Raw genomic sequence first — 17961 nt, 5'->3', positions numbered from 1 at the left:
AAATTATACCAGTCACCAAAATGTATTATTTTCTACTTATCGACTGTAATTTGTTATTCTGAGCACTTTTTTCAACAGCTACACTATCTATCTGTTTACTAAAATGTACTTTTTTTATCATCCTGTCCTTCTTTTAGGGTAGCTTGCGGAGCAGTCATCAGATCTCTCCTCAAGAGTTCCTTGGAGAGCTGAAGTCAGGAGTGATGGAGGAACGACTGTGTGCCTGCTTAGATTCGTTACGAGTCTCCCTCACCAGCAACCCTGTCAGGTAAAGCACACTTGTGGACTTGTTGTGTATGAAAATGAAAATTCAACTTTGTACACAGGTTGAGGAGGACCTGAATTCCCTGGTCTTGAACTGAAGCCTATTACAATTAAATCATGTTTAAATTGTCCCATTAATTAACAATTAAAGTTTTAGCCATAGTAATAATTGGGTAATTATTGCATGTGCCTATTTGGAAAGCGGCGATGCAAGAAAGTGCAAACTAAAACATAGTGGTGCCTGTGGAAGGATGGCTAATTGCGTGTCACAATGCTTTTAGTGAATGTTTAATTCTTGCCAATACAAAGCAGATTATACTCCTGAGCCTTGAGTGTGGAGGTGTTGTTTGCTTTCTGAGCCCAATGACAGGAGGATCCCTTGTTCAATCACGTCCCAGTTTTGTCTTCAACTCAGATGTGGATTGTTGGTTTGGGCTCATTCTGTCTTTGGTGGGGTATAGGAAGTTAGTAACAGATTACCATATACACTGTCAGAAACACTTAGTACTTACTTACTACAAACTAGGGAGTGTGTAGTCATTTTTTTTACTTCTCCTGATGCCACACGTACATGCACACACACACACATAAACAGATGTAATATGTTTTGCCAAATCAAGTCGAGTTTACAATGCAAGTCATGAATACATGAATGTAGAATAAGACCACATTACAAATGTGTGTGTTCTTTTTCATGTAGAATAGATCCATGCGACTGGTCATGGCTCAATACTCATTAGGGATGACAGTGGTCAGACATCATCTTACGGACTCTCATCTTGAATCGTACCCATAACCTTGTATACCTTGGACTTGTACCTGTTAAGATTAGGGAAAGGAGAATTTTCGAATCACTGCTTTCTGTTTTTATTAGTATTTTATACATTCTCAACTTTGTTGGAATAGAAGTTTGTACAATAATACGTCTGTAAGTTACACTGTCACATTAATGATTGCACAGTGTGGGAGACTAACTTGCTTGATCGTCCCCCTTTATGGCAAAATAGAAGAACGTGATAGATGTTGTTGTAAAACCATTTTGCCAGCCACTGTTTTTTGATGCTATATGTCATTTTTCTGGCACATTTTTCTTTGGCAAACATTGCTTTCTCATCGGTATCCAACATTAGGTGCTTTTATCCTTAGTTTACAGTGGCAGAGATGAATGCTTTTTTAACTGGTTTCTGCTGGGGGAGCAGACACGCTTGCAGATAATTTGGTGGTTCCTGCAGTTATAGAGAGTCATCCTCTGCTGCAGGCCTCTCACCCCTTTATACCTCGCTCACCTTAGCTATTCCAGCTCTACCTCCTATTTCTGATGAGGGGCCCCAATACTGGTCAACAGCATCAGCAAGGCTACAGGATGTAATTGTATTTAATGGATTTGATGAATTGATCTGACAAACAAGTGGAAATTGGTTTTCTGATATTATATTAAAGTGACCTTCAGGTTTAAGGTTTCAGATTAGTTATTTTGTCTGTGTAGCTGTATAAGAGGATACGGTTCAGTCTTTCCTTCTTTTCGTTCTTGAACCTTGGACGGCTCTTTCTGTCTCTCATAAACCTGCTCCTCATGTTCAGAAATATACACAGTGCTTTCCTTGCTGACAGGGCACCCACCACCATTATGATGCTCAACTTGGATTTCTGTTGGCTGGCTTGCTTCTGCCTCACTAGTTTGTTGGCGTGAATGTACTTTTTAAGAATGTGAATCGGCTATTTGTCTTTGTTTTTCTGCTGAACTCTAAAACTAAAAAATAATCCTCTTTGCTCTATAATTATCTCTTCTCCTTGAAAAAATAGTGTATTTTGTTTCCTGAATTTGTATATATCAAGCGCATTCCTGGAAATCTTGTTAGGTATTGTGTAATGAAATAAATCTAATGAAGAAGGAAGAGTTATTACACAGAAAATCTTAAATCTTCTTTCCGTAAAGATAATGAAACAGTAGGATAAACGATAAGGAGGAGATCACCATTCCATTTCACAAGCATATTTTAGTACCTTGGCCATTGAAAGTGACGCTATGTTCATGCTGGCTGAAGATGGCAGGCTGCTAGACTGATGTAATTCATTCCTCAGTGAATGAAATGACCTCCTCTATTTTTACTTCAGATGTCCCACATTGCTGTGACTTCAACCTCTTGTTTCACTGCATCCCCAGAGAGTCCCGCTGTAGTCGGTTCACTTTTCGGAGTTAATTTTTTATTTCTGGTTCATAACCACTTTAGCAGAGCGCAACACACTGCTACACTGCCTGAGAACCTAGGAGGCACCCTCCTGAGACTCTGTTACAAGTCAAGCTACCTTAGCTATGAAGTTAGCCAGATAAGGTGCCTCATTTTTCTGCTTGATTTATGGCTGTTTTGGTTTCCAAGGGAATGGTATGATGAATTTGTTTTCATTATTTTTTAATGTTCCCTCCCTTGCTGTTTTCCCTCTGTCTTTCTAAGGTGATGGCCTCTGGCTATACAGTGCTGGACTGCTTTTATATTAATTTTGTGTACGTTGAGTCGGCACACCTCCAATCTTAGAGAAAGCAATAATTACTTTTAAATGGATAGTGTCATATTAAATATGGGCGTGATCATGGGCTTAAATGGGTCATCTAAAAGTTATTTTACAGAATTTAGGCAATACTCAAATATGATGTGGAATATGTGCACAGTGAAGTAATTCAATGAGGAGGAGTATTTGATGTGATTCAATGCATGGTCTTGAAGTAAAATTTGCTAGTGAAAGGAAAAAATACGATTGAAAATAGAAGTGTGTTCTTATGATTACAACATCTAAGCCTGTAATATTATATTTGTACAATCACTGGTGGTGGAATTATTTTGGAATGATTTTTCAAGTGTATGGATGCAAGCAAGGGTTCTCTCTTGGTGAATTGATTAGATTACCCTGAGGTGGAAATCCAGGCATATGGGTTTTGCAACAACATCGGCACTTGAGAGGAGGAGTCAGTCATAGTTGCCATTTCTGATTTTTCGATTTTCTTGTTTTCGAAGGTGACTTTCCTCCAGATTTTTCAGATTATGTATTTCTCACCTTCTCCATTTGCCTGGGTTCTTAAGAAACAATACAATAGCCGAGTTAACTGTCATCTACTTCCTCCTTTACAGTTTTCACTCATGTTGCCACACACCCAGGCAGGGCAGACTGGTCAGTTTCCTCTGCAATAATTCCTGCTATCGATCACTGATTATTTTCCCTTGCTCTCTCTGCCTCACCTACTGATGATGAAAAACTAGCAGTTGCTACTGAGCTATGCATTTCAATGAAGCAGTTGTCAAGACCCCAGCCCTGTCTACTCGATATTCAGAATGGCCCAGGCCATGGCCTTGTGAGAAGTGTAGGCTAAATTAAATTTTCTCTGTAACATGAGAGCCTCACTCCTGAGATGCCTTGGCAGCAGCCTTTCCTGTCTCCATCAACGTGGCATGTCAGCCTCCCTCATTTTCCTGACCCTGACAAACACACACTAAGACACCTTGATGCAGGGGCTGACACATAGCACTGCTCTTCTATCTATTATAAACTTGTGTCAGGAGCCTCAGAGCAGGTTTTTTTTTAAAGAGCTGAGCTAAGACGGAGTTTGCACCTTAGATTTTGATCAAATATATATTTTCATTATAACCAACAAATAGTAGCTATTATCTTTTGGCCTCTTTAAACATTTAGTAATATGCATGATCAGAGTGTTTGCCCTGTCAGCTATAATTAAATCTTATATCTGGATTTTCCATGTTGCCATCCATCACCGATTCAGCCCAGCCTAATTCTTTGTAAGATGGAATGATTTCCAGTGTGATATAAGGAGTCATTAGACATACATTTTCACTTTTCATAGAAATCACATTATAATGCACTCTCCTCTATCCACTCTGTACTCTCCATCTCATCCTTGGGCATCATTTTTCCCACCGCCTCTTTCTATGCTTGAAGCACTATCCCAAAGGTATTTGCTTTTGAGATCTAGTCTAGTCTATTTTACTACAGATTTTCAAATTTTGCAGTGTTTTGTTTGTGCGTGGAACAAAGGTCCCAGACCAGATTCAGAGGTTCAGTCAATTTGAATTATAGCTTAGTCATAGTCATGGTTTGCTACAGATCCAAGGCCTCTGAGTCCCACAATGACTTTGTTTGCATGAAACTGTTGATACAAGATTGTGTCAAGGTTTACAGCATGTAATTGCATTTGAATTGTATTCAATTAATGTCTGAAAGGGACACCATCGTGACTACATGTTTTATTGTCAATATTGATTCATTTATGTAGAACGAATGTTTTGAATTTAATGATAATGTATTTGATTTATTGGCAGCATTGCTCTATACTATAGCAAATGAATGGACTCTGTTCATGGTGGAACTTGGCAAAATAGTGGTCCTGTCCATCTCGACTGAGCCGGTCTGTACTCCCTGTCCACACTATTTTGCATCTCAGCTATACCGTCCGAGGAAACTCATGTTCATAAGCAGTCATGCCCTGGCTTTGCTATGCTGCCAGTGTGAAGTACATGGAAGAGCATGTAGGAAAGGACCTGATATGAATATTGCATGTTTAAACAATGCAATGTTTGCTGACATTGCACATCATGCAGGCTATTACATTCCATAAATGTTAATTTACAATCAATGGAATATGCCTCTTTTTTTTTTTGTTTTGTAAGCACTTTCATTACGAACCAGTTATCACAATGTTTTAACACAGACAACTGTGTAACAACACATACATTCAGATAACAGAATCCCATTTTTAGGTTGTCACCTTGCAAATACTGGCAGATTTGATTCCGCTGTAAATAGTTGCAGTTGGGTGTTTGTCACGAGCTGAGAATAACCTTATTTTCTAAGTTGATTACCACATATTCAGTTGAATTTAATTGTTTTTTAAAGGCGATGGGGTGTTTCTGTTGTGCTATGCTGCCCTATGCTTTCAGGATCGCAATTTTAGCACTTGGAATTCTTCTGTGGTAACTCCATACATTTTCTCTCAAAGGGCATTCACCTGCTTTAAGCACAGACTGAACAATCAGTAGGATGAGGACGCAGGGAGATTTTGCAAAGTCTTTGGTCCCTCTGGATGACTCCTATGCCTTCTGTGTTTCTAACAACTGGAGTGACCACAGGCAAAATTACTCAATTGTCCAACTCAGAGACACGACTTAGTTAAAAAAAACAATCTTTACCTGCCATAAAGGGTTTGACAGGCAATCAATCAGAGATCAAGCAAACAGAATCTGTCACAAAAAATTAAACTTTAAAAGCAAATTATTAAATTTGATGTGTTTTTACACATTATGTGTCTTCTAACATGTTTTATGTGAAGCACCTTGCATCACCCTTGTTTGTGAAATGTGCTATATAAATAGTTGTAGCAAAAAGTTGCTTTGCCTTGCCTTGTCTATTGCCGTTTTTACAAAAATGGCTCCTGCACTGGATTCTGAGTAATCCCCATCATACACTGTGTTGGTTAGTCCTGTGCTTTCGAGACTCATGCTTTAAGAATGAGTTTGAAACAAGTCCCTGGTTTGCAGCATGTATATATGCTGCTCTATATAGGCTAAGATGAACCTTTATGTAAATAGCAACACATTATTTTGAGCTCCCATGGCTTATTTATGGGTGCAATGCAACTCTAAATTGTCTCTTCTATATGTTCCACTAATGCTATGTTGTCAGTTACAACAATTGATATATTAGCTTTCAAGTGCCTATGTACTATGCATTGAAATCTGAGTGGGGTGTTGTTTTACATCAATCCTTTTTTTTTATGTTCTCATTGAATTCAAACTCCCACGCATTTCAGGCATAACATTTGTCTCTGCTTTCAGCCCTCATATTTACACTACTAATTGTATCCAAATGTGCTTTCCAGTTTTCTTTTTTGCCTTCACAATATTTCAGCTGTTTTCTTTCTTGTAACTCTTGTGTAAGATGATCAGCACAATATGTACCTTCTTTTTCAGAGTGTGAGTCTGATTGTGTTGGTTTTAACAGTTGATTGCCAGTCTCATAATGTTGATTTTTATGTTTGATATCACAGCTGGGTCCAGAGCTTTGGCCATGAGGGCCTTGGACTCCTGCTGGACGTATTGGAGAGACTGCTCTTCAAGAAACAGTAAGGATATGTGATAACTTAGAGTGAGATAACATACACAATTTTCCTTTAGCGTTAGTTGGTGTTATGTCTATGTTATGTCAATGCCTATTTGTACACAGTTACATAACTTGCTTATTTCCTTCAATGTTCGATGTTTCCCTCTCTCAAAATATTCATACTCCTTGCTTTCTCTTGTATCCCTAGGCAGGAGAAGATTGACAGAAAGAACCAACATAAAGTTGTGCAGTGTCTCAAAGCTTTCATGAACAATAAGGTAATGACAGGAAGATTTAAGATTTAATTTTATGATAACTGTTTCTCTATAATAACGTTTATTATAGGTGACTGTGGTTGCAAAGCTACCACTCACTAGAACCATACCTGTACTTCACCAGAAAGCACAAAGCATGAAGAATATGATGGGGTTATTCAACTCTCCATAGGAGACATACAACACACAGTGCAGTATTTTGAGAATTTCTGTGTGGCCTTGAATTATCCAATGAGCATAAACAAAGAAATAGCTTCTTCCTTTCTGTGCTGTTAGTCCACAGTAGCCAAAAGAAGCATGACAATCTTGCCACATGGAGCTAAAGCCCAGTGGAGATGGATATACTGCCGCTCTGGCACAAAGTGTTCTGTAAGGTCTCATGTAATCCTGCGTCTCAACAGGCGCCAGACGCCAGCACTTACCCGTAGGCCTCTCTGTCAGCCTAGACCCTTCCTTGGCTCCACAGCTATCTTGGGATTGGATGTAGCCACAATGGCAAGAAGACAGGTGTTCTCTGCCAGCTGTCAGTGCAGCTTTTCTCCTTCTCCTGTATTCCTCCAGAATGACAAAAGTTGCTCATTTTCTGTTGTCTGCCACCAGCGGATCAATAAAAGTTACTCAACAGTTAATGTGACTTATGAAGAACTTGATTGATTTTAAGAAGAAGATCTCACCGTAAAATTATTGAATTACGAGTTTGAAAAATGTTAATGTTATAAAATCCTTAAAATAAGAGACGGTGTAAGACTCTTGGGTGAGCTATGTTAATTTAGTTTAGGCCAAGGGTACACTCCAGACTGAAACTCATCGCCCTGGGTACTTTTAAAGACTAAGTTTATTGCTTTCTGTCGAGGTGTCACTGCTATGCTGTATTTTTATCCGAGACCACAGCTACAATCCCAAAATCCTGTTGTCACAATTGTCGACCAAAATAGAGGATGTGATTGGCTTTTGTTCCTAACTAATCCCTCACCCATCTAGACACACCTGGAGAACGGGTTTGCCAGATTTCCCGCAGGTTGTAGATGTATTGTAGCGCTGGTAATTGAGGTGAATTTGGGAAACGTTGGGAGGCAGTAGCTCAGTGGGTAGAGCTTCCGCTTGGGAACCGGAGGGTCGCCGGTTCGAGCCCCTGCCGAGCCCCTGCCGAGGTGCCCCTGAGCAAGGCACCGAACCCTCAATTGCTCCCCCCTCTGCGAAGGGTGGTAATGAAATGTAATGTAAGTCGCTTTGGATAAAAGCGTCTGCCAAATGAACGTAATGTAATGTAATGTAATGAATTGGGACCTGTCTCGGAATTGCACAAACTTGTATAAAGTGAATGATGTACGTTAATGTGTTGTATCTATGAGCCAACACTCTGTGTGTGAAAGTGACTTTTTGTGTGTTTAAATCCTGTATGGAACAGGTTGTTGAATTAAAACAGCCTTTCCTCAGGTGGAAGTGTATAGGGGACATGAGGTAACGAACAAAGATCGACTCTCTGAGCTGTCATTCTGCAGAGCCCTTCATAACGCACAGCTCTTCATAACAGCGATTGATAAATGATACATGCAAACCTTTGTGTGAAAATGTTACTACATTATGCAGCATCTGATATAGACAACTGGTTGAGATATTAACAATGAATATAGTGGAAGTATCAGACATACATGCATGAAGACAAGGACACAGTATGACTTTGGTACAGTATGTGTTGTCATGCCATTCATTCAAGGTTCATTTAGGTCTTCAGGCTTCAGGCTTCATTCTTTCATTTTTTTTTTCAGCATTTTCACATATTTCATGTTTTTTTCCGATGGTGCCAGTTTAAAATGCTTCCAATTGTAAAGACTTTTCAACCATTCTCTCTTAAAATACATCCACATTTTCTTCAGACTCTTCATACAGAGGAAATGCCTTTATACTTTCAGGCCTTCACAAATCCAGGCTCCTTTCATTCATTCATTCGTGTACAGAAACCATTTAAACATTATTCAGGCCTTTACACTTCAATCTTTCAGGCACTTGTTCAGCATTTGGCAAAAACCTTTCAGCAATTGCAATCACAGCACATTTTCTTCAGGAAATGCATTTGTAGTTACTATTGAGTCAATATCTGGCTTCATATTTGTTCTTTCTCAATTAGAGAAGAGGGGAATTTTGTGTTCATAAGACACCAAAGATTGCATTTTCTGATAAAACCTGTTAAAGTTGAGCCGAAATACAGTTTGCCTGAGTAATCATATTTATTCATGTTTGTGTTTATTGTAGTATGGCTTGCAGCGAATCCTGGAGGAGGAGAAGAGTCTTACCTTACTGGCAAGCACCATTGATCCCACTCAGTCTGCCATGATGACTGATGTGGTAAAGCTTCTGTCGGCGATCTGCATCGTGGGTGAAGAGAACACGTACGTTCTGTGTCCTGCATTTCTCAATGCATTTTCCATAGAAATGAATATTGAGTATAAATATGAAGCAAAATATACCCGGGTAAAGAAAGCATGGTTCTGCTACTGTATCACAACTTCACTGATATGTTGCTATTGCTATGTTTTCAACTGACATTAATAACATATATTAATTAGTCCTTTGTGGTGTTTTAGTATGAAGTTGATGATACACTATGATGAAGACCATTGCAAGACAAAATCCCTGTGAATAAATACGAGATCATTCTCTTCCATTTTTTCGCTTATGCATTTAATTTCCATTTAGTATGGAGAAGGTCCTTGAAGCTATCACCACAGCAGGTGATCGGCGGTCCATCGAAAGATTCAGTCCCATTGTTCAGGGACTACGAGATCGCTCAGTTCAATTACAGGTCAGTGTGAGGAAAATGTACCATCTCCAGCTTTTTGTGTCTTGAAACGGAATACCTAGGTTGGTCATTACAACATACAGCATGGGACATGCATACAATCGCTACAACCTCTCTGCTCAGGCGTCTCCTTTTCACTGCCACATTATTTTGACATGTTGAAATTGTCTTTGCGTGGAATTACCTGTGCTTTTCACTCAAAATGTGATGTAAGGAAAATTGGATGGATGAAATGTCAAAGAAGAAACTACATTGAAGCCATGAATGAATTTCTGTATTGCCTTTAGCAGTGATGACTTGTCATTTCTTGAGCTGTCCTCTGTGCAGATTTTTATTTAATTGTATTGGTGTCCTAGCTCTGTTACTTTGTCATAACTGAGAAGTAAGATAAGCAACTGAAATAACCAAGTAGCCTCTAACCAACCAATCTGATGTTACAATTTACAGTTATCAACGTAATTAACGTGTAGTGGTGATAATTGTTCAGACAAATTTCTCCCATGACCTGGGATTTCTATATGCATAATCCCTTTAACATTTTAGTTACAGTGGCATCTCGGCTAGTAATGAGCCACAAAAGCTGTAAAGCAGCCACGGGTTGTGTCATTACAGAGAAAATAGGTGTTTAAGCTAAGCTGAAGATACAGATGTTCTTTCTCTTACTCTCTCAGGGTGTATTCAGAGGAATATTTAAGAAACACAACCTACCTCATTGCTAGGGTTGTAGTTTTAAATGTATCTTCCAACATCGACTTCAGGTCAACATACAAAGCCAGAGCTTTTTTTTTTTTCTTTTTTTTTCAAGAGAAGTGGCTCTGTATAAAAGACTAATTATACCTATGGGGACTAAAAAAACTGAAATTGCACTTGTTGTTGATCTTGTAAGAAACATTTTTAGTGATTGATATGTTTGAAGTGTCCATACAAAATCTGCAAAATATGTCTCTGTGCAGCTAGCAGAGTTTGTGATCCATTGCCTCTTCCCAAATCATTGATTCTGGATTAGGTTAAAAAAAAAACATGGCCTTCTTGTGTTTTGGATGTGGGCAGTAAGAAATTATTGTAGCATGTGTAGTTTTTATTAAATGGATTCATTCAACGCCAGTATAACAATGGTGGTGATCTTTTGACTGCTACTGCCCTTCACCAACATAATGATTTTGACAATACCATGCTTGCAATTATTAGTTGTCTAGATTATAATATTAAAATGTCTGAAATGGACAATAAAAGTTTAATATCCTGGTTTCCCTCCAGCACTGTAGCATACCCCCTTTTCACACATGAGTGGATTGCTTTACTGATCTCGCAAGATTCCGCAGTCCCTGTGCAGCAAGGCAAATTCAGGAGGGAGTGAGGAACAGCATCCAAAAGAGCGAGTTTCCCCTTTAATTGACTGTTAGTTGGTTTTGTGTGTACGGGTCTGCAGTTGTTGCATTAATATTAAAATCAGCCCTCCCCTTGCTGGTGACTGAAGAAAATAGACATGCATTAGTTATGGGCCTTTGCTTCCGAGGGACATAACTCATTTAGAATGCATGTCACCATGCTTTTCATCAAGTTCTGGAAGAAGTCATGTTTCTCTCCCTCTCTTTCACTCACTCATTGCTCTGTGTGCCCTTCTTTTTGCAGGTGGCTTGCATGCAGCTCATCAATGCACTAGTAACATCTCCTGACGAGCTGGACTTGAGGCTGCACATCCGGAATGAATTTATGCGCTGTGGCCTTAAACAGATATTGCCGGTAAGCACTCCATAATCACAGAGACACAAACCGCACACACGTGTAATAAATACACACACTCACCTCGTATTAGTATTTAAATGAGTTGTCCACTCCTAGATTTGTTCCAGCAAATGAATAATATAATACAGAGACAGTTCCTCTGTATGTGCCAGCACTAAGAAACCTATAAAGTTTCTACTACCTGAGCTAATCATTTTCCCATAGGCTTTTACACCATCTACCAAACATGTTTACCTGTTGCAAATTGTGTTGCTGTAGCTGCCAGGAAAGCATAAATTAAAATGTGAAGCTGGTCTCCATGTCTCTATATCATGATGAGTAATGGTGTTTAGACTGAGCTCCTTACTGAGGCTTAATGCTTCCCCATAGGCATTGGTGTCAGAGACATTCTCAATAGTTCTTACCCGGAGGCTTTTTCTTCTTTGCCTTACTTTCTTTCATTTAAACTTTTTATCTTCTCTTTATTTTAATCCTTCTGTAGCAACTGACAGCCACAAGGAATGATGCCCTTGACATTCAGCTGAAGGTGTTTGAGGAGAATAAAGAGGAGGACATGATGGAGTTCTCTCACAGGCTGGAAGACATCAGGAGTGAACTGGAATATCCTTGTCATCATTACAGAATTAAACATTGTGTAAATCTCTGATTCAGACGCACTTTCACTCCTATATCTATGTCATGCTCAGGAAATGGTCTTGGCAGCCAGCAAAGGTCATTTATTCTTCAAAACAGATCCGAAGAAAACAAAAAGATAATTGCATCTTCCATTCCCTCTGAATTTCAGTGTCTTCTGTCGTGTGCAATTCTTTTTTTCTCCATTTACTTATGAGTCCTTGACTTGCTGCACTGATGTGGGGGATGTGTTCAGTGTGGTGCAGAGCACAGTGAAGGACAGCAGTGCAGAACCCTATTTCCTGTCTATCCTTCAGCACCTGATGCTTATACGCAATGACTACTTGATCAGGTATACTCGGCATTACTTCATTGAACATTGAACATAATTATTTGCTTTGAAATTATATTATGTGTAATAAAGAATGCAGTGGTTAAGTTGTAATTATTTCCCTTAATTACTCTGATACCCCCCCACCCCACACATCTGCTAATTGCATCTTCTGCAAAATTAAATTGATATACTGAAACTCATTTTCATCATTTAAAGTAATAAATATGCTTACGGCTATCGGTTTAAAGCAGTTTATTAATTAATTAAAGATTTTGCCCAAATATAGGGTCTAGCACATTCTGAACACTTGTAATGCTGTATACTAGTGAGGAACCCAGGTTTTTTGTGGAAGTCTGACTCTTTCTTGTGCAAACCTTCTCAATGACATTAGCTAACAAAGAGAATGCTGTGTCTTTCATCTCTATCGCCAACCACAGTAACCATAGCTCCAGAGTACTACTCATCTCCTTTTAATGGTACTTTTCAAAGGCTTGTTTTATGTAACTTCACTCACAGCTGGATGCCAGTTAAACCTCAGATTGATCAAAAGACGGGGCTCTAATCTGAAGAATATGAAATGTATTACCGACCCTTTACATTTTTTTTCTAAACTATGTGATACTGGCTAAATTTTTCTATATCTGCATTGGTGACAGCAGTTTACATGTTAATTTTCCTCGCAGAGTGGTTATGTTATTGTAAATTGCATCCTTGTAAGAAATTGTTTTTAATTGTCTGCTAGCACACATTGTGCATCATTGCATATTAACTCATTTTTACAATCGTCTACACAGTTTGGGTCTCCTAGAAGCGAAATGACTACCCATACGTTTTCTCACCCACGCCCCTGTGACCCTCTCTCTCTTGTGTCTCTTACCTCACTGTCAGGCCTCAGTACTTTAAGATCATTGAAGAGTGTGTTTCTCAGATTGTCCTTCACCGCAGTGGCACTGACCCCGACTTCAGTTACCGCAAGCGTCTAGATGTGGACCTCAGCCACCTCATAGGCAAGTTGCACGCTTTGCAGCACTTTTAGAACCCAGACATTTAACCATTACTTATGGAGTTTTTCATTTTATCTTATGTTTTCAGAGGTCTGTGTAGACAAAGCTCGGCTTGATGAGTGTGAACAAAGTGCTTCAGAACTGGCACAAAAGGTAAGTATCCACAAAATACCACCTCTTTGCTGGGACCCAAATGATACTGTGTTTGAGACCAATTCTTGAACATTTGTACTCATGAGAGCATTATCCTCCCTTATCATCAAACTATTTGTATGAGTTTTTACTTGTACTTGTCTGTGAATGATTTTAGTATGGCGTAGGAGTTATTTCAGTAATATGCCTGTGATAGTGGCAACACTAAATGTGGAACTCATCTGGTCCCAGTTTAAAGAAAAGGGTCATCATTTCCTGTTAAGGGAGCTACATTTCACCAGTGATTTCACTTTTCACAAAGGGTGTTCAATGCACAGAGCTCAGAGAAGTTTTGTCACTCACACACCTGATGAAAGGAACTGGCGACTGGCTACAACTACAGTATTAAATGAATAATACTTGTGTGATTTTGATGTGATTTATTTTGTGATTAACTTGGATATGTCTCACTCTTTAGTTTGATGAGGAGTTTCTAAGCAGACAGGAGGCCCAATCTCAGCTGGTGAAGAGTGAAGAGAAAATAACTGATCTGCAAGCAGAACTCCAGGCCTTCAGGACCCAGGTAATTAAGCAAGATAGCCTACTTCACTATCTTCTTTTATCTGTAGTGTTCTTCAAATGTAGAGTAAAAGTTATATGTTTGGTTTTCAATATCATTTTCCTTTGGAATTCTTAGAAAAATACCAGTGCGTTTCCTTAGCATTAGCAGTCATATAATGGACACTTGTTGATCTGACTGGCCAGTTGGTGTTCTCTCATATATTCCAAATAAGCAAGGCCCAACCAGTTTTAAGCAGAGATTAAACCTGCCTACTTAGAAGATTTAAAATTCCATGTAGTCCTTAGAGAATATCTGATCCTCCTGCTTGCAATCAGTTTTGCTTACTCCAGAACAAGTTCATCCTAGGACTATTGTACACAACAAGTCTGTTTTACATTAAGACAGCTCAAAGGGGCATTTTAGGCTAAGACTAGGCTTCAGCCCTCTATGTTATTACTCAACAAAACTGTTAAATCTACGCAGACACTTGACTTTAACCACTGAAGCCTGCAGTCTAGTTTGACGTTGAGGCTGCTCTCGTACCCAGCTGACACCAAATCTAATGAGAACCATGACCAGTCCCCCATGTTGGTCACTTCTAATTCTCTGATCTCTATCCCACAAGAGGAAATTGTTCTAAAAGCAATTTATTCTGACAACCCCCTTAAACTTCACCAATGGGCCTCTCTTCAAACCCCCACCACTCCAGAGAGTGCTATGCGTTGCCACAGCAAGATAACTACACACTCAGAGAAGGGAAGAGAACTTCCATTTTATTTTCCTGATAATTTTTCAATTTGGGAGAGCAAACACAGAAGGAATACTCAAATAGTACCTTTCCCTGAAATGACTGCGATACGTTTAGCCACAGTGGACACACACATATACACACACCTTTTCTCCGTGTTTTTCTTTCTCTCATTCTAACTCTCACTAAAACACACACACACGCTTGTTAATTCAGCAAAGGTGTTCGTCCCTCTAGAGGCATTGGCAGAAAGTGCCCAGGGCTGACCTTTTGTGTGTGTCTTTAATCTAAAACTGGTGCATGGATCAATAAGCCATTTGCTCTGTATGATACAATTTACCAAGCTTTGTTGCCTTGGATATAACATTTGATTTTTAGCTTTGGAAAAAAACAAATGATTCCACGAATGTTCTGGACCGGCACCGTTTATGGGCATTTGGCCTCTGGTGGATGGTTGACAGAACACATCTCCTCTATCCACAGCACAATGGTAAAGGGCAGGAAAGCATACTTTGGAGATGCTTTATGTGTCCTTTCATGTTTCTCTTTAGTTTTTCTTTGACTTGTGACTTCACTTGAAGTCATTTATAATATTTTCATCTGATGTAGGCGTGGCTAGCAGCAATACTCTTTTCACGGTATGTCCTGCTCCGCATTTACGCAGTTTGGTGCGTGGTGTTAGATGCCCAGTGCAACCACTGCAACCAGAGTCTATTCGGTTCAGCTCAAGCTGAATATTTGTCACAGGCAGGCAATAAGCATAGTTCTTTAGCTTTTAGGCTACTTCTTGTAGACACTAGTGATTGATGCACTACTTGTCCAGTCTGGAGAGCCTAGTTACTAAGAATGTGGCATAATAATCCGTTTTTTCCTTCTCTCTGCCCTCTCAGTTTGGAGCTGCTCCTATTGGTTTACCTTCAGCTCACAATGGACAGAATATTTGTTCCTCAGCCATCCCCTCTGGACCTTCACCTCCTCCCCTAGGGCTTGGAATGCCAGCTCCCCCACCACCACCTCCCTTACCTGGTTGTCCACCTCCACCTCCACCTCCACCACCACCACCAGGTGTTCCTCCTCCATTTGGTGCCCCTCCTCCTCCCCCTCTAGGTTTTAGTTGTCTCGGTTCACCCACCCATCATGCACTGCCTTATGGCATCAGGGCTAAGAAGGAATTCAAGCTGGAGACCTCAATGAAGCGCCTCAACTGGTCCAAGGTAAGCTTATGTCCAGCCTCTTTTGAACATGCTTTTCAGTATTACTTACAGTATTACAAATCTGCTTCAGTGCATTGATTAACAGACATTTATTTTACCTGAATTGAAGAATTATCTCTAGCATATGCAAATTTTATATTTTGTGTAGCAACCAGTTTAAAGACCTGAAACTGAAAATTTAGGGCATGTGCTTTTCACTCCTTCACTTGTAACTTTACTCCTGATGTTTATTGGCAGCACCTGAACATTGCAGATGTTAAGACTTTACAAAACAACGTCCTATTCGTCTTTGCCAAGACATTGAAAATAATAACAGATGATCAGATGGTATAGCCAAAACACCCTCGGTTTTCTCTGCAGATGTTGCTCAACCTATGCAGAGTCTGATTAATTCAAGTGATATTAGTCTGTGAGGTAATTAATTATTTATCATCATCTGTACATTGGTACAACAATCTAAACCATATGTTTGACATATTAAATGTACCTTTTGTGTGGATGTCTTATGGCATAGCTGCAGTAAATTCTCAATTCTGGTTATATTTGGGACAAAGGTTATTTAAAGCGTTATCAAGTGTTAAGGTTGAACACTTGTTGAGTGGCTCAGCTGTGTTTAAAGATTCATTAAGATGAATAAACCAGATTTTGACCACTAAAGATAACAATGGAGCCTGTTGATACAGCTTATCAATACGGGCATCCTACTATTCTTCAAATATGAGTTCATTATTGACTTGGCATTCCCCTCTAGCACCTTTAGAAACAATCACGTTTGTTTGACCTGCCAAGGGTTTCTGACCTCAGGCACATGAGAACATAGTATCACACATGAATTATCATTTTTTGTCCCTTGGGTCAAATTTCACTTATCGTTTGTCAAGTCTGCTTGCAATGTTTCCCATGCCCATCTTGCACAGATACTCTGTGTACAACATACAGATTTGTAGATTTGTGTGACAAAGGAGCATGGTTGGAATTAAAGGGAATGCAGGCTAAATAGGTGAATGAAGAAACAATTTTACTTGGGTTTGCCCATCAAAATAAACCCATGCAACTTGTTAATGGAGTCATGGGAATAGACAAGCCTATTGTGCTGCAAGACCCTTTTAAAAGTGTCTTTAGTTTTAGCTCTAATATCATTTGATTTTGACATTTGACAAAGATGATTAAAATGCTACATGTTTTTTTTTTATCAACACTTCCATAATTTGCTCAGTCCTGTGAATACAAAATAAATGATTAGAGGTGCTATGTAAAGGCCAGTGTGCGTCTGAATGAATAATTGGTGTTAATTAAATGTGCTAAACTGAACACGTGTTTTCAGATCCGTCCTCAGGAGATGTCAGAAAGCTGTTTCTGGGTGCTGGCTGATGAGGATCGATATGCAAAACCAGAGTTGCTCACCAAAATTGCTCTCACCTTTGGTTCACAAAGAACAGGTTAGAGTCGCATTACTTCTACCTTACTCTATCATTCAAGTGTGCTTAACAAGCTGCCCCTCTGCCAGTCTGGGATTCTCTAAACACCTGAAATTGATTTATTGATCTCCACATACAGATTTTGGAGCATGTTTCTAACCACTACTTCCCAATGCCATCACTCTCCCAATGCTTACTTGCTGGATTGATTTAGGTTAACTTGGCTCTCATTCTTAGTGTTGTCTTGGAGAAAATAGATAGAGTGATTCTATTTGATTTAATTGAGGAGGCTTTACGTGAGAAGATAAACGGAGGCAAATGTAAATTATGAAGTGGCTAGATTGCTTTTTCTCACTTTCTGAGAACAGTGTGCATAACAAAAGAGATAATTCATTTATTAGGTTCATATTAGATTTTTTAGGTTCCAGGATTACATAGGATAATTTTAAAGTCTTTCATCAATATCATGTATAACAAATGCCAAATCTGCTGTTCTTACCTATTGGGCAGGTTTATTGAGGTCACTAACATGCCATAACATACAACACATACCAGCACAGTTCAGTAAGATAATTGTATCTTTCATGTATCTCAGTCATTAGTTCTGCAATTTTTCATCCTTAATGGAATTAGTGTGGTCCTTAATATGCTTGGCAATCAGTGTTTCTGGTGGTAATGCTACATGATCAGACATCATGCAGTTACAGGGATACACATTTGCATGGTTGACATGCTGTGGAATATTTT

The 17961-nt window shown here is 39.2% G+C and overlaps 1 protein-coding gene across 1 annotated transcript in view; it reads left to right on the top strand.

Annotated features, from left to right (window-relative positions):
- Nucleotides 1-17961, top strand: part of LOC143004535 (protein diaphanous homolog 3-like) — a 115097-nt gene that overhangs the window by 15148 nt on the left and 81988 nt on the right. The window contains exons 6-18 of the mRNA XM_076155498.1: nt 138-268; nt 6317-6391; nt 6578-6647; nt 8898-9034; nt 9342-9447; nt 11077-11187; nt 11672-11790; nt 12038-12154; nt 13025-13143; nt 13229-13293; nt 13751-13855; nt 15473-15796; nt 17121-17235. Coding sequence (XP_076011613.1) covers nt 138-268; nt 6317-6391; nt 6578-6647; nt 8898-9034; nt 9342-9447; nt 11077-11187; nt 11672-11790; nt 12038-12154; nt 13025-13143; nt 13229-13293; nt 13751-13855; nt 15473-15796; nt 17121-17235 — 1594 coding nt within the window. The remainder of the gene's footprint in view (nt 1-137; nt 269-6316; nt 6392-6577; nt 6648-8897; nt 9035-9341; nt 9448-11076; nt 11188-11671; nt 11791-12037; nt 12155-13024; nt 13144-13228; nt 13294-13750; nt 13856-15472; nt 15797-17120; nt 17236-17961) is intronic.

Source organism: Genypterus blacodes, unplaced genomic scaffold (assembly GCF_046128005.1).
Source record: "Genypterus blacodes isolate CSIRO-AG114 ecotype Tasmania unplaced genomic scaffold, CSIRO-AGI_Gbla_v1 ptg000067l_1, whole genome shotgun sequence".
Taxonomy (NCBI): Eukaryota; Metazoa; Chordata; class Actinopteri; order Ophidiiformes; family Ophidiidae; genus Genypterus; species Genypterus blacodes.
Note: the sequence above shows the minus strand (reverse complement) of the source record. Positions and strands in the feature narration are given on the sequence as shown.